The sequence below is a fragment of the Caretta caretta genome, chromosome 11 (assembly GCF_965140235.1).
Source record: "Caretta caretta isolate rCarCar2 chromosome 11, rCarCar1.hap1, whole genome shotgun sequence".
NCBI lineage: Eukaryota > Metazoa > Chordata > Testudines > Cheloniidae > Caretta > Caretta caretta.
The window spans coordinates 13801850-13824422 of record NC_134216.1 but is presented as its reverse complement, the minus strand read 5'-3'; the positions used below and the strand labels follow the sequence as shown (position 1 = coordinate 13824422).

The 22573-nt window shown below is 44.6% G+C and overlaps 2 protein-coding genes across 2 annotated transcripts; one reads left to right on the top strand and one right to left on the bottom strand.

The window, feature by feature from the left end:
- Nucleotides 1-1284: 1284 nt before the first annotated feature.
- LOC125644739 (small ribosomal subunit protein uS12-like) lies at nt 1285-9259 on the bottom strand. Its single transcript, XM_075117649.1, has 2 exons — nt 8884-9259; nt 1285-1761 (listed from the first exon to the last, which is right to left on the bottom strand). Exons 1-2 carry the CDS (start codon nt 9257-9259, stop codon nt 1346-1348), a joined length of 792 nt encoding a protein of 263 aa, XP_074973750.1. The 3' UTR covers nt 1285-1345.
- Nucleotides 8559-17718, top strand: TMEM37 (transmembrane protein 37). Its single transcript, XM_048869136.2, has 2 exons — nt 8559-9278; nt 13483-17718. The coding sequence occupies exons 1-2, from the start codon at nt 9258-9260 to the stop codon at nt 14053-14055; spliced, it is 594 nt and encodes a 197-aa protein (XP_048725093.1). The 5' UTR covers nt 8559-9257; the 3' UTR covers nt 14056-17718.
- Nucleotides 17719-22573: the final 4855 nt, after the last annotated feature.

The following is a 22573-nucleotide window of genomic DNA, read 5'->3' as shown; positions in this document are numbered from 1 at the left end:
TCAACCTGGCTACCAGCTCTTGGGGAGGTGGATTACCTATGCCCATCATCATCGGTAGTCTCTACACTGAAGCACTACAGCAGTACAGCTGTCCCACTATAGCGTTTCAAGTGTAGACATGCCCTGAGACAATTCAATTTTCTTGCAATTATGAGCCAGGAGTAACTACTCTCAAATGAGCTCAGGAGGTGGAAAGATATAACAGCAAATACACGCAACCAGTCTAGACCCCCACAATGTAGAAATATGACCTGCAAAATAAACATAATTGGCACAGGATTTATTGACTACATCCCATTTTATGATGAGCCTAAAACAGAAAGGGAACACAGGAAGTGTAAAATTTGATGACGCAGATAATATATTCAGAGGACAAAATTGTAGCCAGCCAACAACCAAAGAAAAACCACAAGAATGAATTTTTTACTGACCCTGCAAAATTTGCTACATGGTACAAAAGTGAAGTGGAAAACATACAGTTCAGAGTGTGGGGGAAGCATAGTCTCAGAATTCACTACAGTCTTGAAACAAAATGCAGATAATATACATTACAGATGCTTTAAGCAAAGATTCTGGGATAGAGAGAATGCAAAAGTCTGAATTTACCATAAAAATCTGAAAATTAAAGTAACAGAATTTTCAACAAGGAGAAAAATACTAGAAATAGAGTGTTATGAAAGAAAACTGTCTCTTCAGGAAAATGTATTTGTAAAGGAAATAAATTAAAAAGTCCTGGTAAAATTGCTACAAGATTAACATAAATAAGTAATATTTATGGATAAATATATTGCTCAGAAATGGAAGCAAGAAGCATGGGAAAAGAAGTCTTGATCACCTAAATGCTACACATTGAGAAGGAGCTCATCAGAATTCAATACAGGTCGGAAAACAGAAGATAATGAGCCAGGTTCTGATCTTTGGTACACCGGTGTGAGGTCCCAATCCTACAAGTTATGGCCCATGCACAATAACTTGTAACATCAGGCCTAAATCTAGAGAATTTCTACTAAAGTCCATGGGGTCGCTCCAGACATTTATTGCTATAATTGAAATCAGAATTTGGCAGTAAGGTAAGGATGTCTGATGATGCAGCAAAAAGCACAACTTCCTTTTTTAAAAAAAAAAAAGTACTTTCTGCCAAGTGCCAAAGAAAAGAAAGCAATCAGTAATTCATTGCAGGACGGGAAAGAATAAGTAAGAAAAGATAAAGGGAATAAAACTTTCTGAGTGGAGATATTTTTGCTGACCGCACAGGTAGAGATATATAACTACAAGCTGCTTTTTTTTTTTTTTTAATCAAACTGAAGTTTATTAGTAGCCTAGATGGCATGACAGGAATTTATGATCATGGTCTCACTTTCTTGCCTTTGTACAAGGCTAAGAGAGAAACATTGGCTACTTTGACAGCCTTGAAGCAGACACCAGGAATGTCACCAACAGCATGACCCTTCCGACCAAAGCCAGCAACCTGAACTTCATCATTTTCCTCAATGAAGCTCAAGCAACCGTCATTAGGAACAAAGGCCGTTATTTTCTTGCCATTCTTGATCAGCTGGACTCTGACACATTTCCTGATGGCTGAATTGGGCTGCTTAGCCTCCACACCAACTTTTTCAAGAACAATTCCCTTTGCAGGGGAAGCTCCTCCAAAGGGGTTGGCTTTCAGGGCAGTACCCAAGTGGGCCTTCTTGTATTGCTTGTCATGCCATTTCTGATCCCGTCGGTGGCTGCGAAGCTTTCTAGCGGTACGAAGCCCATGCACTTACCCATCACGCTGCCGCTGGCCCAAGCCCCAGAGAGAGCTTGCTGGTAACAGATAAGGATGTTTACAGTCTTCACTCACAATCCAAGGTGAGAGGCTGGAGATGTTATAAATACAATGGGGTTGCATGGGGTGTGTGGGGGGGAGGGTCTGTCAGTGCTGTGCTTTTGGAAATACAAACACATGCAGCAACTATTGATAGGGGAAGACAGAGAAGGGAACTGCCCTTCATTACAACAAGGAGGCATCTTAAGGCTCCCAAGAGTATTTATTTTATGTATCGGCATTTCCATGGCTGCTCATCATTGGGGTATCTGATAAGCCAACCCAGGAAGTAATTTTAGGTCAGATTAAATGATCCCTCTGGCCTTGGAGTCTATCCAAATTTCCAGAGTTTGGGGGTAGAAATCAACACACCCCTTATGAGCCACAGCTGTCTGTATGAAAGTGTGATACATGTTTTTGAGAAAGTCATGAGCAAATTAAAACAATGCTGTATAATAAAAAGTGCCTTTGCAACACTAACTATAGTATTTATTACATGCCCTTATATCTGTACTAGGGCATATAGTTAATGCAGCCTTGTTATGTGTGTATAACATGCAAAATTTGAGCTCAATCCTGCTCCCATTAAAATCAATGGCAAAATTCCCATTGTCTTCAGTGAAGCAGGATCAAGCCCTGTGTGCTCCTAGCATTGAGCACTCAGAAAAGTAGAGGCAAAAGCCTAAAAGTGGAGTGATGCTTTCTTAATATAACAGCACTGGCAGCTGCTGCTGCAGACTATAGTGTCCTTTGCAGAAGTGAGGGGAAATCTAACAGCAGGTGATATTTTCTTCCAAGGCTATTTTATTCTTAATGGAGCATGTGAGAGATTACTCACTAGTTCAGATTTTGTTCACAGTTCTGCTAACATAAATCAGGAGCAGCTCAGTGTAAAATAAGATTGGAATCAGACTCTCTATGTGCACCCTTTCCCCCCCCATATGTGTGTAACCCTTCTGCCCGTCAGAATTGGCAGCAACAAGGGCCAGGTTCAGTATCTAGGGGTTCCATTCCAATAACACAATGCAAAACTGGCTCGAGCCCCCACCCAGTGACTTGGGACAAATATATACCACCCCCGCTGGGCGCCTCCAAGAGGCAATACTTCCCCTCTCACAAGCAGGGAGTCTGAGTGTAGCAAAAAGCCTTTTAATAACAGAGATAAACAATGTGGCATTATGTTGGGGAAACACCACGAACAGGATTCATAACACAACCCATGAGCAAAAACCCACCCCAAGCAAAGTGGGGCATGTCCTTTCCCTTGGGTTCTTGAGTCCAGCAATCCAAAATCATCCAAAGTCCCCAAAGTCCAATGGCCCAAAAGTCTCTGTCCCTGGTCAGGGCAGCCCCAGAGTTCAAACGTTTATCTGCACAGTTTTACCTCCCAACCTGAGTGGAGATGGGGGGGGGGGAAGAAAAGAGGTAAGAGGCACCTTACATATCTGTGCTGAGTGCCCCACAGCTCCATAGAGCTTCGCTCTGCTCCACCAGCCGGTCCACAAGCCACTCCAGCCGTCCTGCAAACTGCTCCACAATATATCTTCAGGCTCCCCCACTACTTAACACAACACTCAGTGATTTCAGCTCTTAGTCAGTTTTTAGCTCTTTTGTGATTTCAGCTTGGAGTAGGGGAGCCTTAGCACTGGTGCACCATTAGCCCAAAGTGAATTCAGCTCAGCAGCCTGTAACTAGACTCCTAATGGAATCAACATTAGCTCTGATATTTCACAGTGGAGAGAGGAGGAAGTGCAATTAGCATGTAAGGGCCTCACCAGGGGGCCCATGCCACCAAGTATAAATACCTGTCCCCAACCTCTCTCCATTCACAGAGTTTTGGAACCCATGTCCCTTGCCTAGCGAGTGCTACTTAGTTGATGGCAAGTCCCTCCATCATAACAAAAGGCCCAGTACAGTTCCAAGCACAGTTCCCATAATCAGGGTAATAACAATTTATTCTTCCTGCCCCAATAACAGAGACACTGGGGATCCCACAGCAGCCAAAGTGACCATTCGGGCAGCTATGGCCTCATTCTAGGTGGGGTGGGTGTGCCTATGCAAATGAGATCAGCCCCTAAAGTTATTTTCCATAACTTGCCACACCTCACCACCAGATGTCAGGGTGGAGCTCATCCTGACTCTGCTTACATGTGGAAATGAGGGTTTAGTGAGCAGCATGGATGTGTTTAACCTTCTGGACAAAGAGATGCTCCAAGTATTAACCCAATCCAGAAACTTTCAAAGTGCCACCTTAGAGCCCTGGAGGAAAAGCTGGTATTGATTGTATTGTATTTTTAGAGTAGTTTAAGAGAACACTTACTCTCTCCCTTTACTCAAAGATTTGAACATTTGGGGGCCAGAGGAAGGCGGGGTGTTCATACTGTGTAGGGTCTTCAATTCTGCAGTCACACCACTTTTTTTTCCAAAGGAGACAGTGTTGTCAACACTGATGATTTGCCCCAGAAATAGCAACCAGTGGGCAGCTACAAAAAACAATCCCTAGCATAAAATGGCTAAGCCACAGTAAGCAGTAAAGGTGCTGCTCACCCTGGCTTGAAATCAGAGTAAACTGTACCAATGCAAACTGCTGTGTATATCAGCTTTGGTTGTTTACACTATGATTTTGTACTAGTTTAGCTATAACAGCAGCTTATATCCTCGATGCTGACAAAGTCCATATGGGCTCCAAAGCATGCCACAAGGTCTGGTAAAAGGGATGGGTTGGAATTGTATTAATTTCTTTAGCTTTTTTTGAGTTTTTTTAGTTGAATCCCTTTATTGAGATTCAGTCAGCTGGGTACTTTGTTATTTATTTTTGCACATGTTTAATGATGTAAGGTTAGGATGTTCCATAAGAAAAAAAGTAAATCACTTTCACATGCATCTCTTCATGAGACTTTGAGCTCCTACAAATGAGTATTTTAGCTAATCCAGATTTGTTTAGCAGAGAGGACACCTTCATTTCTATGCATTTTATGCTTTAATAAAACCTAGCACACATTTTATAGCACTTTTCTTCTTCAAAGCTCTTTACGAACATTATCTAATTGATCCCACAGTGACTCTCTGAGGTGAGTATAAAGTATCGTCAACCCTAAGAGTTCTAAAATCATGAGTCAGGCTTCAGAAAATTATGAGATTGGTTTAAACATGATAGGCTCTTTAAAAATATATACATATGAGGAGCTTTCCATTTGCCTTTTGGTTTGTTAGCCTCCACTTGTCTCCAGTCATATTTCCAAGCTTTTCACTGCACCCATGGGGGCTGGAAAATTTTTAAAAAATGAAAGCGGAGGTTCTCACCTCATCACATGCCTCCAGCAGCTGGGGCTTTACAAAAACCACCAAACACCACAAAACTCATGCTAGAAATAAAAGGAGTTGGCAACACTGCTGAGATATTATTTTCCCTGCTCCCAGAAGCTTTGTATCTTGTTTCATTCCATTTTGTGTCCTTTTGTTTGATTTTTACCATTATCAAAAGCCAGGTTTACCCACCGCCAGCCGCCCACCCAGGATGGCTGACACACAACAACTTTTTTTGGCCCCAATCCTGTCAAGGAGCTGACTGAGGAGATATCTGAGCCATTGGTGATTATCTCTGAAAAGTCATGGAAGATGGGAGAGATTCCAGAAGACTGGAAAAGGGCAAATATAGTGCCAATATATATAAAGGGAAATAAGGACAGCCTGGGGAATTACAGACCAGTCATCTTAACTTCTGTACCCAGAAAGATAATGGAGCAAATAATTGAGCAATCAATCTGCAAACATCTAGAAGATCATAAGGTGATAAGTAACAGCATGGATTTGTCAAGAACAAATTATGTCAAACCAACCTGATAGATTTCTATGACAGGGTAACAAGCCTTGTGGATAGGGGGAAGCGGTAGATGTGGTATATCTTGACTTTAGTAAAGCTTTTGATACTGTCCCTCATAACCTTCTCATAAATAAACTAGGGAAATGCAACCTAGATGGAACTACTATAAGGTGGGTGCAAAACTGGTTGGAAAACCATTCCCAGAGAGTAGTTATCAGTGGTTCACAGTCAAGCTGGAAGGGCATAATGAGTGGGGTGCTGCAGGGATCAGTTCTGGGTCCGATTCTGTTCAATATCTTCATCAATGATTTAGATAATGGCATAGAGAGTACACTTATAAAGTTTGCGGATGATACCAAGCTGGAAGGGGTTGCAAGTGGTTTGGAGGATAGGATTAAAATTCAAAATGACTGGAGAAACGGTCTGAAGTAAATAGGATGAAATTCAATACGCACAAGTGCAAAGTACTCCATTTAGGAAGGAACAATCAGTTCGACACATACAAAATGGGAAATGACTGCCTAGGAAGGAGTACTGTGGAAAGGGATCTGGGGGTCATAGTGGACCACAAGCTAAATGTGAATCAACAGTGTAACACTGTTGCAAAAAAAGGGAACGTCATTCTGGGATGTATTAGCAGGAGTGTTGTAAGCAAGACACGAGAAGTAATTCTTCTGCTCTACTCCATACTGATTAGGCCTCAACTGGAGTATTGTGTCCAGTCCTGGGCGCCACATTTCAGGAAAGATGTGGACAAACTGGAGAAAGTCCAGAGAAGAGCAACAAAAATGATGAAAGGTCTAGAAAACATGACGAATGAGGGAAGATTGAAAAAACTGGGTTTGTTCAGTCTTGAAAAGAGAAGACTGAGAAGGGACATGGTAACAGTTTTCATGTACATAAAAGGTTGCTACAAGGAGGAGGGAGAAGAATTGTTCTTCTTAACCTCTGAAGATAGGACAAGAAGCAGTGGACTTAAATTGCAGCCAGGGCGGTTTAGGTTGGACATTAGGAAAAACTTCCGGTCCGAGTGGTTAAGCCATGGAATAAATTGCCTAGGGAGGTTGTGGAATCTCCATCATTCGAGGTTTTTAAGAGCAGGTTAGACAAACACCTATCAAGGATGGTCTAGATCAGGGGTAGGCAACCTATGGCATGCATGCCAAAGGCGGCACGTGAGCTGATTTTCAGCAGCACTCTCACTGCCCGGGTCCTGGCCACCGGTCCTGGGGACTCCGCTGCTGGCCTGAGGTACAGATGGGCAAGAGAGGGCACAGCTCAGCACCCCCACCTTAAAAATTGTCCCAGCGCCACTGTATTGGGATATTTTTAAGTCCTGATTTGCTGCTTACATCACTATCATGCCACGTGGAACGACGCACTGTGTTTGATGTTGAGATTAGAATGTACGTACAAGAACTGGAATCAGAATTATCTGACAGATTTCAAGATTTCCAGCGATTTGGCCCAATGCTTTTTCTAATTAAACCTGAAAAGTTCAACAAAAGTGACTTGGATTTGTCTGTATTTCAGTGGATGGGTGCTGAAGATTTTGAAATGCAGCTCATTCAGTTAAAAAGCTCAGAATTGTGGGCATCAAAGTTTGGAGATCTGCAGAGTGCTCTTGAAGCTACCGAGGGAGATCATGTGGCCTCTATTCTGACCAGCTGGACGTCCCTGCCAGTGAAATTGAACTGTTTGAAGAAAATAGCGTTTGCAATGCTTTCAGCATTTGGATCCACATACGTGTGTGAACAGGTATTTTCACACATGAAATCTGTCCTCTGGCCCTCTCGGAGCCGGTTAACAACTGATCACTCAGAAGCCTGTGTGCAGCTTAAAGTATTGTGCCAGACATTGGAAAACTCAGCAAGGAAAAGCAAGGGCAAGGATCACACTAAACTGATAAGATCTGCATTTTAATTGAATTTTAAATGAAGCTTCTTAAACATTTTAAAAACCTTATTTACTTTACATACAACAATAGTTTAGTTATATATTATAGTCTTGTAGAAAGAGACCTTCTAAAAACATTAAAATGTATTATTGGCACGCAATACCTTAAATTAGAGTGAATAAATGAAGACTCGGCACACCCCTTCTGAAAGGTTGCCGACCCCAATCTAGATAATACTTAGTCCTGCCTTGAGTGCAGGCGAGTGGACTAGATGACCTCTTGAGGTCCCTTCAGCCCTACGATTCTAAGATTGACACACGTTTAAAATTACCCTTCTCTGGAGCTCATGTCGCTGACCTGGCCAGGGCCGCTCAGGGGCCCAAATCTCAGCTCCAGGAGGTCCTTAGGACCAGGGGTGAAAGTAAATTAGAGGACTTAGAGGAATCTTGATTTAAAGGGCCAGGGCTCCAGCTGCGGTCGTGGCAGCTGGGAGCCCGGGGCCCTTTAAATCACCCCCGAGCTACCAGCTGCAGAGGCGGCTGGGAGCCCCAGGACTCGGGGGCGATTTAAAGGGCCCAGGGCTCCAGCTGCCGCTACTGCAGTGGAGCCCCCAGCCCTTTAAATCACTGAGGAGCCCTGGGGGCTCCTGGCTGCCTCCGCTACCCCGGGGCTCTGGGCTCTGGCAGAGCTTTAAAGGGCATGGGGCTCCGCTCTGGTAGCGGCTGCCGGAGCCCCGAGCCCTTTAAATCCCCACCTGAGCCCTGGGATAGCGGCGGCCAGGCTCCGTCGGGGATTTAAAGGGCCTCGGGGCTCCAGCCGCCGCTACGGTCCTGGCCCTTTAAATCCACTCTGGAGCCCCGCCGCCTCTACCCCAGGGCTTCGGCATCAGGGCTCCAGCCGGGATTTAAACGGCCGGGGCAGTAGCAGCGGCTGGAGCGCGGGGGCCCTTTAAATCCCCTCTGGAGCCCCGCCACCACTACCTCAGGGCTTCGGCAGCAGGGCTCGGGTGGAGATTTAAAGGGCCGGGGCGGTAGCAGCGGCTGGAGCTCCGGGGCCCTTTAAATCCCTGCCCCAGCCCCGCCGCTGCTACCCCAGGGCTTTTAATTGCCCTCTGGGAAAGCCGCTCCCGGTAGGGCGCACCAGCTCTTAAGCGAACCGGCTTCCTTTCACCTCTGCTTAGGACCCACCTCGGACACATGCTGGAGACCCCGGCCCCCAAAGCCCCTAGGGACACCGGGGAGAGACCCCAGGGACTCCGGCTGCTGCTGTCCAGCTCCCTCTGCTTCCACCCTCCCCTGCTTCCCTGCATCCTTCATTACTCCTCTGCCCCCGCCTGTGCCCCTGCCCCCCGGCTGCCTGCCGCCGCCCGCGCCCTTTCCTGGCTCCCGCCGGTCGCTTGTTGCTGGGCTCGGAGCGCTTCGCTAACCTCCGCCTCCCTCCCTCCCTCCTCCGTGGCTGCGGCCGCCTCCTCTCCCCCGCGGCTGCACTGCTGCTGACTCAGCCAAAGGGGGAACGCAAAGGGCAGCAGCCAGCCCTGCCGTGCCGCAGCCCCCGGCTTCCCTGACCCCGGCAAGTTGCTGGCCGGGTGGCTGCTGCCCCCAGCTGTCCCGGCCGGGACCCTCCAGCTCTGAACGGGGCGCTGGCAGCGAGAGCTTGTTGTCAGCCCCTGAAGCGAAGCGAAGCAAAGTTTCTCTCTGGTCTCCTCCTCGCTGCAGGCAGCCGGAGCCAGCATGACAGCCATAGCGGTGCAGGTAATGAGGGGACACTGGGGCCCCGAGTGCCTGGCTGGGGGGAGATCGGCTGTTTTGACTAGACAGATGCAATCAGTGTTGGTGCAGAGACGCTGGATTCCTGTTGTGTTTTTTTTCCCCTTTGTTCTCCCGCTGGAGGCTAAATGTTTATCACCCTGCAAGCTGAACTGCTGCTATGCTGAGTTCTTGCTACCTGTTGCTCTTTATAGTCTTCTTTGTGCACACAAAAAAAAAAAACTTCCTCCAGATGTACCTTTTTAAATTGAAAGGAGAGCTTCTGTAGGAGCTCTGTACAGAGCAGAGTATAGGTGCATTAGTTTCACCCAAAGAATGGAAAGTGACCAGGGGTTAGGAAAGGACCTATGGCCTTCTATATCTAATCTGACCTTTCCTCGGAGACATTTCTTAATTACCGCGAAGTGTGCCCAAAAGCTGCATTCTTACTGTTCTGTGTCTTAAATCCACTCAATGATCATTTAACACCAAGCCTTCCTATTACTAGCTGCAGGGCATGGTTATTAATATATGTGGCGGGGAAGTGCCTAGGTCTGGAAAAATGATTTGCACCATTCTGTAACAACAAGAGTTTGCTCTTAGAGAGAGAGCAAGAGATTTTATAAACAAGTGGCTATAGTGTGAGACTTGTCTATCCAATTTGTCTTAATTCTAATTAATAAATCAAAGTTGGTCCATTTCCCTTCCCTATCCCCACAGTATTGTGTGTTGTTTACAAAGTTCTCCATCACTGACATGTTGCATACACTTCGGCAGTATGACTCTTCCTCTAAGCGTCCTGTGATGCTTTATATGAAAGATGATATTTTCAAAATAAAGTACATCAGTATGGTGAAGGGAGGTGTTTAGGCTTGGTGATGGTGGGAACTTGCTGACAGTGAGATCTCTTAAGAGGTGGAACACTGTAGTCTCCCAAAGAAAGTGAGTGAAGCCCCCTCATTTAAAAAATGTAAAACTGGACTAGACCGAACTGTAGAACGCGTACTGGAGGAATCAGTCCTGCATTGGCAAGGAGACTGACTGGACAAGCTAATCAGTCTATACACCCCTAGATGGAGTTGGGTGTGGATTACAGCATGCAGTGCTGCACCACTCTGAAAGAAGGCTTGCTGTTTGTGTGAGAACATAGGTATTGATGCTAGCAGTAACTTATTTAGTAAGTACTTAGCAGTAATTTGTCATTTGCGGATTTAATTCTACTTATTAAGCCCATCCATGTCAGAACCACCAGATATGTCACTCTGAGATATCCAATTAAAGCCAGATTTCATTTATTTTAAAACAATTCTATTTATTTTAAAAATGTGTATTGACCTAATCTGTGTAGCATGTGGTGGGAATAAAACCAGACAAATATTAGTTGGTAAAAGCCAAACTCATGCCCACCTTTATCACCACCCAGAAAATTCAGTAACCCAAGCATATATAAAGGAAGAATGGTCTGCTGAGGTTAACATAGCTGAGGCCTGGAAAACAGGAGACCTGAGTTCTATTTCTAGCCTGGACACAGACTTTCTCTGACCTTGAGCAAGTCACTGCATTGCAAAGTTACGAAGGAGATTTAAGACCCACGAGTAGGAGATACAGAGTTCAAGGTTTATGCAGCATGGGTGTATTTTGTCTTTAGCTATCATGGAATGCATAGTTGAAAACCTACCTAAGAGGAGAGTGGGCAAGTGCTGGGGGATGGGGGAGGAGAGCAGCAGAATGCAGGGAGGCACAGAACAGCCTGTGTATTTGGGCTTTGGAGGCACCTGCTCTCACTGAGCCACAGGCAGTAGATTGGCAGGGGTAGTGTTATAAAATATTCCCTGTCGGAATTTGCTTCTTTGCTGAACTTGAGCACGTTTGAGTGGTACACAGGCAACCCTAGGCTACTGCAATAGCCATACTTGCCCCAGGCACCCAAATGCTATTTGCACAGGGGATTGGAGTAAGTTAATGCTGACCTAGTCAGCAGTGATGTGCATGCTGTTTAATAGTCTATAACATGGTATTTTTGCAAGGGACTGACAGTAGAAGCTGCTGAACACTTTTGAAAATCTGACTCTAATTGTGGGTATTGAGCACCTGAAAATCTGTCTTTAAGACTGTAATCTTTGGGGCAGGATTGTCTTTTTCCTTGGGAGTATGTATTGTTCCTAGTACAATTGGGCTCTGATCTCTGACTAATAAGTGTCAGTTCTGCCTCTATATTCCAGGATAATACAGGATTAATATCCTGGGACCGGCTCTAGGTGTACTGCGTAGGATGATACATGACTGCAAAGTTCCAGCATTATGACTCAATATCTTGTGGATATCTTTGTACAGTACAATAATTTGAATAAAATCAGAGATTGTTTCCTCGTGAATAGGATATTCTGTGAACATATAGGCTCTAAAAACTGAGTACACTGAGCACTCACATATGACTTTTAAAACAACTCAAAGGATTAAAGATTTTAGAGTCTCATAAGTAACATTTGAGTGTTCATGTATTACTATTTTAAAACTCTTGTTTTTAAAACCCTCTTGGCAGGTTCAGTGTAACACTTCTATCCCTACCGTTTCCATTAGGCAAACAATTTTTTCCCCACTTTCCTTTTGGCTCATACACCAAACACTGCTCTGCATCACGTGTTTCCTGTTTGTGTTCTAGCACCATCAGCAGTGTTAGTCTCACTCTAGGGATAAGGATTGTTTGTGACCTTGTGCCCCATTGGTTGGCTAGTTCTGGAGTGGCAGAGCACAAAGGGATTGTTCACCATACACAAATGGGGCTGTTTTGACATTTGCTGTTTATTTTTGAGAGAACTGGATTTAAATAATATAGGTCAGATTGTGCTTGCCTTGCTTTACTTCTACTTTACTAGTAGTCCCATTGACTTCAGTGGGACTACTCCTGGTTGTAAGGGACTGTTTAACACGAACAAGGCTATCACAAGCTGCCCCCTAGTTTGAGGGTTCAGTCCCACACTCCTTATTCAGCCAAAACTCCCACTGACTTTCACAGAGTGCAGTATTGGGCTGATGATCTAATGGAGAATACTCTACAGATTCCAGTAGTTGTAAAGAAGGTCAAAGCATGATCCTAAAGTTATACTGCAGTTCTCTCTTTAATCTCCAAAAAAGCATATTACAAATTGTTTCGTGAAGAGTGTAGGCCTGAGTCTCTTTTCACTAGCACAGATTGTGTATCAAGAGGAATACCATTGAAATTGATGGTGTAACACCAGTTTTTTACCAGTGTAAGTGAGATGAGAATCAGGCCCAGTGAGTGTTTACATTCATGAAGGCTGGGTTTTTATGGAGACTGAAGGAGTTAATGCACCCCAGCCCGCATTCCCCACTTAGGCTCCTTTGACAATCTCAGCCTACATCTGGTGCATAGGCGGCATTGTTATCTTTAAGGTTGTAGTCATTTCCACTGGAACCTCCCTTTTTCCATGGCTTGTGCCTTTCTGAAAATTTAATCTTTTGGTCTGAAATTTTCCATGCTTGGTTTCTGTTCCAAAGGTGACTTTTTTCTTTTTCTTTTCTTAATTTGAGCAGAATCTATGTGGCCATCTTTGAGTGATAGGAGAGGTGAGGGGGAAATACACATTTCCCAGTGTAAAGTAAGTTCTTATTGGCATTATAGTAGTGTGTCCCCCCAGGCCCCAGTCCTGATCAGGGTTCTACTGTACAAATACACAGTCAGAGACAGTCCCTGCCCAAATCTAAAGTCCTGATCTTGAAAACACGTATGCATGTGCTTAACTTTCAATAAGTGAGTATGTAGTGACAAGACCTGCTAAAGTCAGCAGGACCATTCACGTGTGCAAATTTAAGCACATGCATAAGTATTCACAGAATTGGGGCCTAAATGGACAAGACAGACAAAGTGAAGCAGAATAATGACTTGCACAAGGCTGTGGTCAAGCAGTGAAGTCAACACAGATGGCACAAGTCCCTGTACGTTGCTTCAACCACAATACCATTCTTCTTCTCTAATTTTAAAGATATATGTACATTGCAGGATCTATTTTGTCAATCATGAGATTAGGGCATTAATTATTATTATTATTTTATTATTATTATTAAGCATGCATTCACATCATTTCTAAAGGGCCTCTCTATTTTGTACCTATGACTTAAATATATCTTGAATAGTAACTAAAACAGACGAGTTTTGTAACTTGTTTTCTTTTGTAATATCTCTTTTAAGGCACAGAGATTGCTTGCTCACAGAAGACCCAAGAAATCGTTCTTTGAGACGTTCATCAGAAGCCTCATTATTTTATGCGTGGCAATAGCAGTTGTCCTGTCATCAATTTCAGTTTGCGATGGCCACTGGATTTTTGCAAAAGGACAGTTGTTTGGACTGTGGCACTTCTGCACCATAGGCAATAGCACCAAATTGAAATGTGTGACTGATCTGAATCAGGCCAGTGTGGAAGGGATTAATTTTGGAATGATTCTTGCAAGAAGTGTGGTGTCTCTTGCTGTGGTTGTAGCAATATTTGGCCTGGAACTTCTGATGGTCTCCCAAGTCTGTGAAGACACTAATTCAAGACGAAAATGGTCAATGGGATCAATCCTTATTCTTTTCTCATTTCTCCTGTCCTCCAGTGGAGTCCTGAGTTTTTTAATCCTCCTGAAGGACTACATTACCTTCATGGGCTTCACACTGACCTTTTGGTGTGAGTTCATTGCTGCCTGCCTTTTCTTCCTTAATGGGATGAGTGGACTTCACATTAACAACATAACATACCCGTGGAACAGAGCAAGAAAATTCTAGAACTGGTGGGTGTATTCTGCTTTTGTGTCCTCAGCTTTGCCAGTTAGACTGGAAAAATCAGTCAAATGAAATTGGAAAAGGACATCAGGTTCTTAAAGTCATTTGCAAAGAGAAAATATTTGAGTCAGTCTGAGAATTTCATAGGATGTACCCATAGTTCACTGAGGATGGCTGCAGGGGAAAAATTAAGGCCTGCTATAGTTTTAAATGAAATTTTCTGCAGTAGTAGATAACAAAATAAGGAAAGGGTCCTCTTTTGTTTTAAATTTAAAGAAAGCATCTGAAGTGTTTTATGGATAGAAGACCTGAAAATTGCAATCTACATCAGTTGTTTTAAAGTACTGGGGTCAAACACTCTGTGTGGTGCTTTGGGGTTTGGTATTGCCTTTTCTCCCCCATCTTCAGTTGCTCTTCTTGAGTATGTGAACAGAGCGTGAGGAGGAATGTATGCCCAGCGTGTTCAGCCCGTCCGATGGAGCTTCATTTCAGCTTGGACAGACTATTTATGCCTGGTCACATTTATTAGTGTGACATATTGAAAATCTTTATCAGGATTTCACACCCCATCATTCTCTTCACAAGACATGAGTGAAACAGATCTGAATCAATGCTAATTAGCTCATGTTTTCCAACTGTCACTTGTATCCCCTATAACTATCCCTTCCCTATATAATGTATTAGAGGTTTGGGGTATGTACATCCACTGTGATTAGGATATAGGGCCAGAGTCTCATTTTGTCTCCAGCCCCTAGCAGCACAGAGGGACTGGATTGTGGCTATACATGGCCAGCAGAGAATTCCATTAGGAAGAGGGAACTATCCACTGGCATAAAGCCAGCAGCGCCTGCTCCTGTATGAGCCACCCTATTCCAGCCTCTTCTGATGTAAGCACTCATGGGATACTTTAGTAGATGCCAGTGCAGACTCAGACTCAGAATCAGGGCGCTCTAACTGGCTCCCTGATATCCCCACAGGGGAGACTTTGGCCCATAGGGTTAATTAAAGTTCAGCCTTGCTATTTCTGATCATTCGTCTATTGTCCTTTCACTTCGCTCCCGGGACAAGCAACACTTTAACTGGTCTACACTACAGGGGAGGATCGATCTAAGATACGCAACTCCAGCTACGAGAATAGCAAAGCTGAAGCCGACGTATCTTAGATCGACTTAGAATCACTTACTTCGCATCCTCGTGGCGCGGGATCGACGGCCGCTGCTCTCCCATCAACTCCGCTTCCGCCTCTCTCCCTGGTGGAGTTCTGGAGTCAACAGCAGAGCGATCGGGGATCGATTTATTGCGTCTATACTAGATGCAATAAATCAATCCCCGATAGATCGATCACTACCCACCAATCCGGCGGGTAGTGTAGATGTGGCCTGAGAGTGTTAAGCTAGCTGATGTGATTTACTCCACCACAGTGATCCTTCCTCCTGCCTTTTACCATAGACGGTCAGAATTATTCTGGTTGAACAATACCAGTAATTCCCAGTGAGTCAACGGGAATTATTGCACTCATGTAGCTAGAGAAATAAACTCATTCACTTTGCCATGTAGAGGCTCTTCTGTGATGAGAGAAAATCTGTAGACCTGACAATTTAGACAAAATGGTTTTCCCTTGTGATTTAAAATGAGGAAACATAAAAAAATAAACTTCCGCAAAAATGAGGTAACCAGAGGGGCTGATTCTGCATTCACTGAGTGCTGGCGTAAATCAGGAGTAACTCCATTGAAGTCAGTGAAATTGCTAGTGTGATGGAGAGCAGAATGCCAGACTTAAGATCTCTAATTAAAAAGCTGCATACGTTCATTACAGCTTAAAAAACCCTGCAAGTTGTTGATGTAGTAAAATTAGTCAAGCTGTTGACAGTCTAATCAAGTTCCTGCATGGCTGGAAGAAGCAGAATTACATGCATCTGGATTTAGTGCTTGTAGCATTGCTCCAAATTCTTTTCAATATCCTTCTTGTTCAAAGTAGAACACTCCATTGACAATGGATTAAAACATTTAGAAAGTGTTTCACAGCGTTTGATAAAATCTATTTTATGTCTTCTGGAAAGATTTTTTTTATTTCTATAAAGACAAATATTTAAACATGCTTCCTCGTTGTAGTTATATTTGAATCAATAATTCTTGAGCAAGGCATTTAATCTACTGTACTACACCAGTTTCTAAAACATACTCTTTCACCCAGTACAAACACACCAGTATAGTTTGTGGAATAAATGTAGTGGAGAGAGAAGACTACTTATGCAAGCCATGAATAAATGTCATCCTTTGTGCAAATCTGTTCTTTAAGGCCAAGAATAATAAGCACTGAGTACATATACTTTGTAATCTTGTACAATGCTCTTAAACTGACCAGTCATTTTCTAATGCGGAAATATTCTCATATTTTCTTTTTAAGAGATGTCAACTTTCACAGAATAAACACCTAAACCTTTTTGTGTTCCTCATCAGTAGAGTGCGAGTGAGTTTTCAGTCCAGATCTAGTTATGTATGTCTTGTTCTGGTAACATATTGTTCCCTAGCACCCTAGTTTGTATGTCTTCCTGATATAGTAATGCACTAAGCTAAGTTACCCAGAGTAACTACTGAATTTTATCTTTTTCCAATATTGGGCCTATTCTTGGATTCCTTGTGCACCTAAAACTCCTGTTGCCTTCAGTAGGAATGTGGGATGCACAAGGAATACTAGATACATGCCCCTGGATCTGCCTATGCCATGCTGCACTGTGATCCTAGCTCTTTGTCTTATTTAAATAAGGTGCTTTTGCTTCCCCGAATTGCAGTTTGTTTAACATAACTAGAAGCTGAACCTGCAACCACTTAACTCATGGGAAGAGTCCCATTGATTTCAGCAGGGCTCCTTTTATGAGCAAGCGTTTGCAGGATTAAGCCTCAAATTGTTGCACATTGGTTATATCAACTGTGTCAGTCTGTGGAGTGTGTGCCTTACACCATCGTTAAGTAGCATTTCAGTATTGGGTATAGGGATACAAACACAGAGTACCTCTGAGCAGGATGAACCTGGTGATGGAGCACTTGCATGAGATCCATGACCAGTGTATCCAGGGTTTTGTGGAGACACAACACTTGATGAAATTACATTCCTTCTTGGTAACTTCAAAACAATGGAAATAAATGATGTATGCACTTTGAGGCCAGCCTTAACACTTGCAAGAATTAGACCCAGGGTGCTCCTGTCCTGCTCCTTTTGGAAGGAGGAGGGGAAAGTGGACCATGAGTTGTATATCCCCACTAGTCATATATAAAGAGGAAAAATCAGAGAATGAGTTAGAGCGTCCACAAGGGACACATAACAGTTGCTTGTGCTTAAGGATGGTTGTATACATTTTTATGAATAAATGAGAAGTCCTTTTTGAAAAAGTACCCTACTGAAAAAATTGTGCAAAGTTTCCTTCTATAGCTGGCTTTGTCTAGCAAATTATTGTGCTTGATTATACATTGTGATTATAAGGTGTGTTTTATTAGTAAATGCTGCAGAATAGGCTAATACTACTGTTAATTTTTCTTAGGTTATTGCATCTAATAAATGCCTGTATATACAGTAGTTTGTACCTTTTCTAAAGCCTAAGACAAAAAAAAAGGTTGAAAGTCAATATTCCTGAAGTTGATAATGTTAAATAAACTACTTTGAAATAAGAGGACTTTTCTGTTCAACTATAATTTGTTTGTATGCAACCGTATGAATAGATCTTATATGGATTCCTCATTCCCTCACCCCCACCACTTGAAATATATACATAATCTCACATGTAACAAATGTGTATGAAATGAAGACACACACACACACTAAAAGAAAACTGATCAGAAAGGCAGCTGGAGAAACTATTGCCATTACATCTTGTTCTATACTCAAATATGGCCAGCTGGTCTGCTGTGGTCTACACCCACTTAATATCTAATATGGAGACTACTCATTCCCCCCTTAGCCTGCATAGTCAGGCCATCTCTCTCTGAGAGGAAATGCAGTCTGCAGTGTTTCATGTAGATTAGGGGCAACACCCTTACCCCTACATAGACACACACACATGCACCTCGCTTCTATTACATACTGTTTTACCACAAAATTCTATATTGTCTCCTTTCATGTATTTTCAGTCTTTCTCTTCGCCCTCATTAGGCCACTACATTACAAATGTGGTTGCCTCCCCTCCCATTTTTATGTTGGTCTTTGAGTTTGGGATACTGGCAACTAAGCGAAATATATAAGAACGACCTGATCTCTGTTCCAGAAGTTTTATTCGGAGGTTGTGTATTTATTTTATTTAGGGGCTAGATCCCAGGAGTTAGGACTCCTGATTCTACCAACAAATTTACATGTGGTTGTAGGCGTGTGGGAGGGTGTGGCCCTTCCTTGCTGTCAGTATCTGAGGGAGGCCACACCCCTTTGCTGTCACATCCCTGGAACAAGTCTTAAAAAAGGGGGAAGTGAGTAGTCTCTAAGGCTCCAGCCCTCAGGCAGGTTAGAGCAGCAAATAGTTCAGCGGGCTCAGGCAAGGGCAGGGCACCAAACAAACGGTCTAGCATCCTAGCTGGGCGGACAGTGGACTAACAGGCTTCCACCAGCTCCCAGCCCAGGGCCCTAACAGTGGCACAGCCAATGGGTCCGTGGGGATCCAGCCACAACACGTTGACCTAGAATCAGCTAGCAATGTGGCCAGACAGTAGTCCGCTACCCCTGGGCTACTTCCTCCCCTCCCCTCAGGGTGTACCTGAACCCTGGGGTCATCTTCCATCTCCCCAGGGTACACTGCCAGTGGCAATCCAAGCAGCCCCACAGCATCGGGCATGTCTGGCAGTTTTGGTAGCTCAAGTGAGTCCTCAGGACAGCAGAAGTTTTCTGCGGGCTCCAGTTCCAGCATTGGGCTGGAAGCGTCTGTCTCCCTCAGCAGCTCCAGCCCAACTGAGCTACAGAGCCCGCCTCTTATACTTCCTATTCCTATCCTGCCCTTTTGCTTCCAGCCTGGTGACTGAGGCATCCCCAGGGGCGTTTGGCCCTCCCTCGCTGTCGGTTTCCGAGGGAGGTCACTCCTCTTTGCTACAGTGGTTTTAGGAAAGGCAATCAACATCTATTTTCCTCATTTATACAATGGAGATAATACTTTCCTAGCTCAAAGGGGTGTGATCAGACTCACTTCTTTAAGGGCAGATTGAGAATCTTTCTGTAAGATGAAAGATGCTATAGAAGTTCAATTTATGATTAACAAATGTCAGTGAAGTGCAGCATACTGAATAGAAGGGAGCAATGCATTGGGAAAGGAATGCATCTGATCAATGAACCCTGAAAATGGATTTTCTGATAGTCAAATCATGCTTACGTTCATTGTTCAATGGCAGATAAGTAGCCCCAGGTGACTAGATTCGGAATTTTGCATGAACTTTTTTTATAATCATTTTGTCCTATTCCCCATTGTAATGTTTCCTGAGAACTATTTTCCTATTGATTTTTGTTCAGTTCAGTACACACTTCAGTATGAGTCTAGTGCTGTAGGAATTCATGCAGCTGCCTTCTGTCTCCCCTACAGCACCAGTGCTGTTAGCAGAAATATCCATAGAGGGCAAAGAAAACCGTTTTGCTTACTGCTTTTGAAGAGCAGCAGGGGGAGTGCCTAGTGTATGCAATAAACGGATGGCTTTTATGTTCAGTTCTCAACACACATAGTGCACGTGTCTTTCTGCATCTGGGACTTAGATGCTGCGGGCCTGATTTTCAGAAGGGCTGAGCCTCCCCAACTTCCACTGAATACAATGGGCCTTGCAGGTGCTCTGCCCTTTTGAAAAAAAGACTCTGTGCTGATTAATGCCTTTGTAAATGCCCAAAGTAGAATACCAGGAACATGGAACGGGGAGAACACTTCCTCTAACAGGGTTAAGTAGATCAAACAGAATGACCTTTTAAAACTCCATTTGGTACTAGAACGCCAGGAAAAGAAGTGGGGGGAGAGAATGCAGTTTTGTGACTGCAGAGGTTGTTGTGATCAAACCCTGCTTGGATCGGTGTTTATTCCAGTGCATGTTGATAATAGGATTCACCTTTGATCTGAAAGGATTTCCATGACCTATAAATTAAACTTACACCAACGCTGACTCACATGTAGCCAGCTACTGTCTTTGGATGCCTCTCCTCTTTCACTATATTCTGAGGCTAAACCCTTCCATTGATTTGTGGGCTTGCAAATAGTTACATCAGATAACAGTTGGCATTAATATTCAAATTTACATTGATTACTTCCCGTTAAATCTCTTGACCTACAATTTTGTATTCAGATAGAAGTACTGTAAAGCTTTTCTCTGCAAACATGCAACAATCAGAGGCATTGAATTCACTGATAAATTATTCTCAAACTGGGAACGTACACACTGTTTAGCTACTCTTGTTGGTTTTGGTTCAGGTTTGTGTATCTGTGTGATGGAAAATTTGGATTAATGTTTGTATCTTTCTGGCAGCATCTGGGATGTTGTGAGGGAGGGAAATTTAATTATATGCTACATGGACTGGGGCTGAGTGACTAACAAAAAGCCTGTAGGTTCTATCTGTTTGAGGTAAGTAAACCAGAAGTAGAGATGTTTGTCTACGTCTGTGTCAAAGAGCCGTGTTATGTAATCACCCAAGCACCGGGCTAGATGCCAAGGACTCCCATATTCTAATCCTCATTCTGATGATCCTTCCTTTTGCTGCTATGGGTAAGTCAGGCTAAGGCTACACTCAGAACGCTACCGCAGCACCTTTGCCACTGAAGCACTTCAGTGCAGACACTTACTACAGTGACAGGAAGGGTTCCCTGCTGCTGTAGGTAACCAGAGGCAGTAGCTATGTCAGTGGAAGAATTCTTCCATCCACCTAGTGCTGTCTACACAGGAGGTTAGGTCGGTTTAACAACATGTCTCAAGGGTGTGGCTTTTTCACACCCCTGGGAGATGTTGCTACGCTGAAGTAACTTTTCAGTGTAGACTAGACCTAACTTAAAGAGACACCGTTAACTTGAAGTTCAGCCATTTTCAAAAACACAAGTTAACAGTGGTTCCAGGTTGTAGGCCCGCTCCTGGGAAGTCCTGTCAATTTGTGTGATTTTATACTCGAATCTTTCTTTATTAAAAACATTTTTGTTTTCCTGTTGGTGGGTGAGCTATAACATCAACAGCGAAGCTAACTGAATATAGAGGGATATGGTGAAACTGAGTTTACACAAATGCCAGATTGTCCATCCCTTTCTTCTAGTGATGGGCCTTTTCTCACCCAAGTAGTTCCACTGAGTCAACGGCACAGGTCATATGAAGAGATGCTCACCAGAAAGTGATGGGGAAGCAAAGAGAAGCTGTGCGGGGGGAAAGGGGGCTGGGGCTGCCAGTGGGTGAAGTTTGGGATGCATTGCCCCCTCAAACAAGTGCGAGTGGGGGGGCATGCAGGGTCACCCCCCCTTTCTGCAAGCCAGAGCTGCACGACTGAAGGAGGGTGCCGCTCAGACGCTGCCTCCTGGGTCCTAGGCTAGTCAGGCTCCCCTTTGTGTGCTGGGAGCCATCCTGTTTTCTGTACAACAGTGAGTGCCTATGGTGGGGCAGAGTGAGGGGGGCAGGGTGGGTTGGGGGAAATGGGAGAAGAGGGGCAAGGGGAAGAGAGAGTGGGGATGGATGGTGGTGGGATAGGGCAGGGGAAGGGGATGTGGGAGTCAGAGGAGGGGGAAGGGGCAGGGGACAGTGGGGAGAAGAAGGGGGAGGAGATGGGGAAGAGGGCAGTGGGAAAGGAAGATGGGATGGGGAAGAGAAAAGGATAGTGGAAACGGGGAAGGGAGAGGGGAGCGGGAGCCTGGCATGTGGCGTCCCCTCAGCAGCAACATCAGTAGGGGCTCCCCCCGGTAAGCAGGCCCATCGAACTCCCACCCTGATGAGCCCTGCCCCCCTGCACTTGGACCACTCAATGAGCCCCCCACACTCAGACCCTCACCCCACTAAGCCCTACTCCCCCAGCACCCAAACCGCCCCCGCTGAGCCCCTCACACCCAGACCCGCTGCCGAACCCCAACCCCCCACACCCAGATCCCTCCTGCTGAGCCCCAGCCACCTTCACGTGAGCTCCCACTGCAGAATCCCGTTGCCCCTGCGCCTGAAACCCCCTCAGCAAGCCGCTGTGCATTCAGATCCCCCACACTAAGCCCCAGATTGCCCCCACATGGAACTCTATGACCCGACACCTGGATTCCCCCACACTAAGCCCCTCTACACTTGGATCCTGCTGGGCTGAGCCTGCCTGCCCACACCTGGCCCAGAGCGGCAGAGCCCCAGGGTGTTTCTGGGGCAGGCCCAAGTTGCCCTTACATTGTCAGGACTGGCTGCAACTTCACGGCCCTGGGGCTTTGTCCCAGGGGGGCTGCTGGTGATATCCCACCTCTGTGCACCCAGTGGCCTGTGCGTCCCACTGCCATGCTGGAGGCTCCACATTTATTTATCAACAAATAAAATGTGCATAATTTTATATATATATATATATATATATTGT

Coding starts and splice junctions, on each gene's coding strand:
- TMEM37 (XM_048869136.2), top strand. CDS start 9,258: ATGACAGCCATAGCGGTGCAG. Junction 9,279..13,482: donor TGACAGCCATAGCGGTGCAG/GTAATGAGGGGA, acceptor ATCTCTTTTAAG/GCACAGAGATTGCTTGCTCA.
- LOC125644739 (XM_075117649.1), bottom strand. CDS start 9,259: ATGCTGGCTCCGGCTGCCTGCAGCGAGGAGGAGACCAGAGAGAAACTT. Junction 1,762..8,883: donor AAGGGCGCGGGCGGCGGCAG/GCAGCCGGGGGG, acceptor GTGATGGGTAAG/TGCATGGGCTTCGTACCGCT.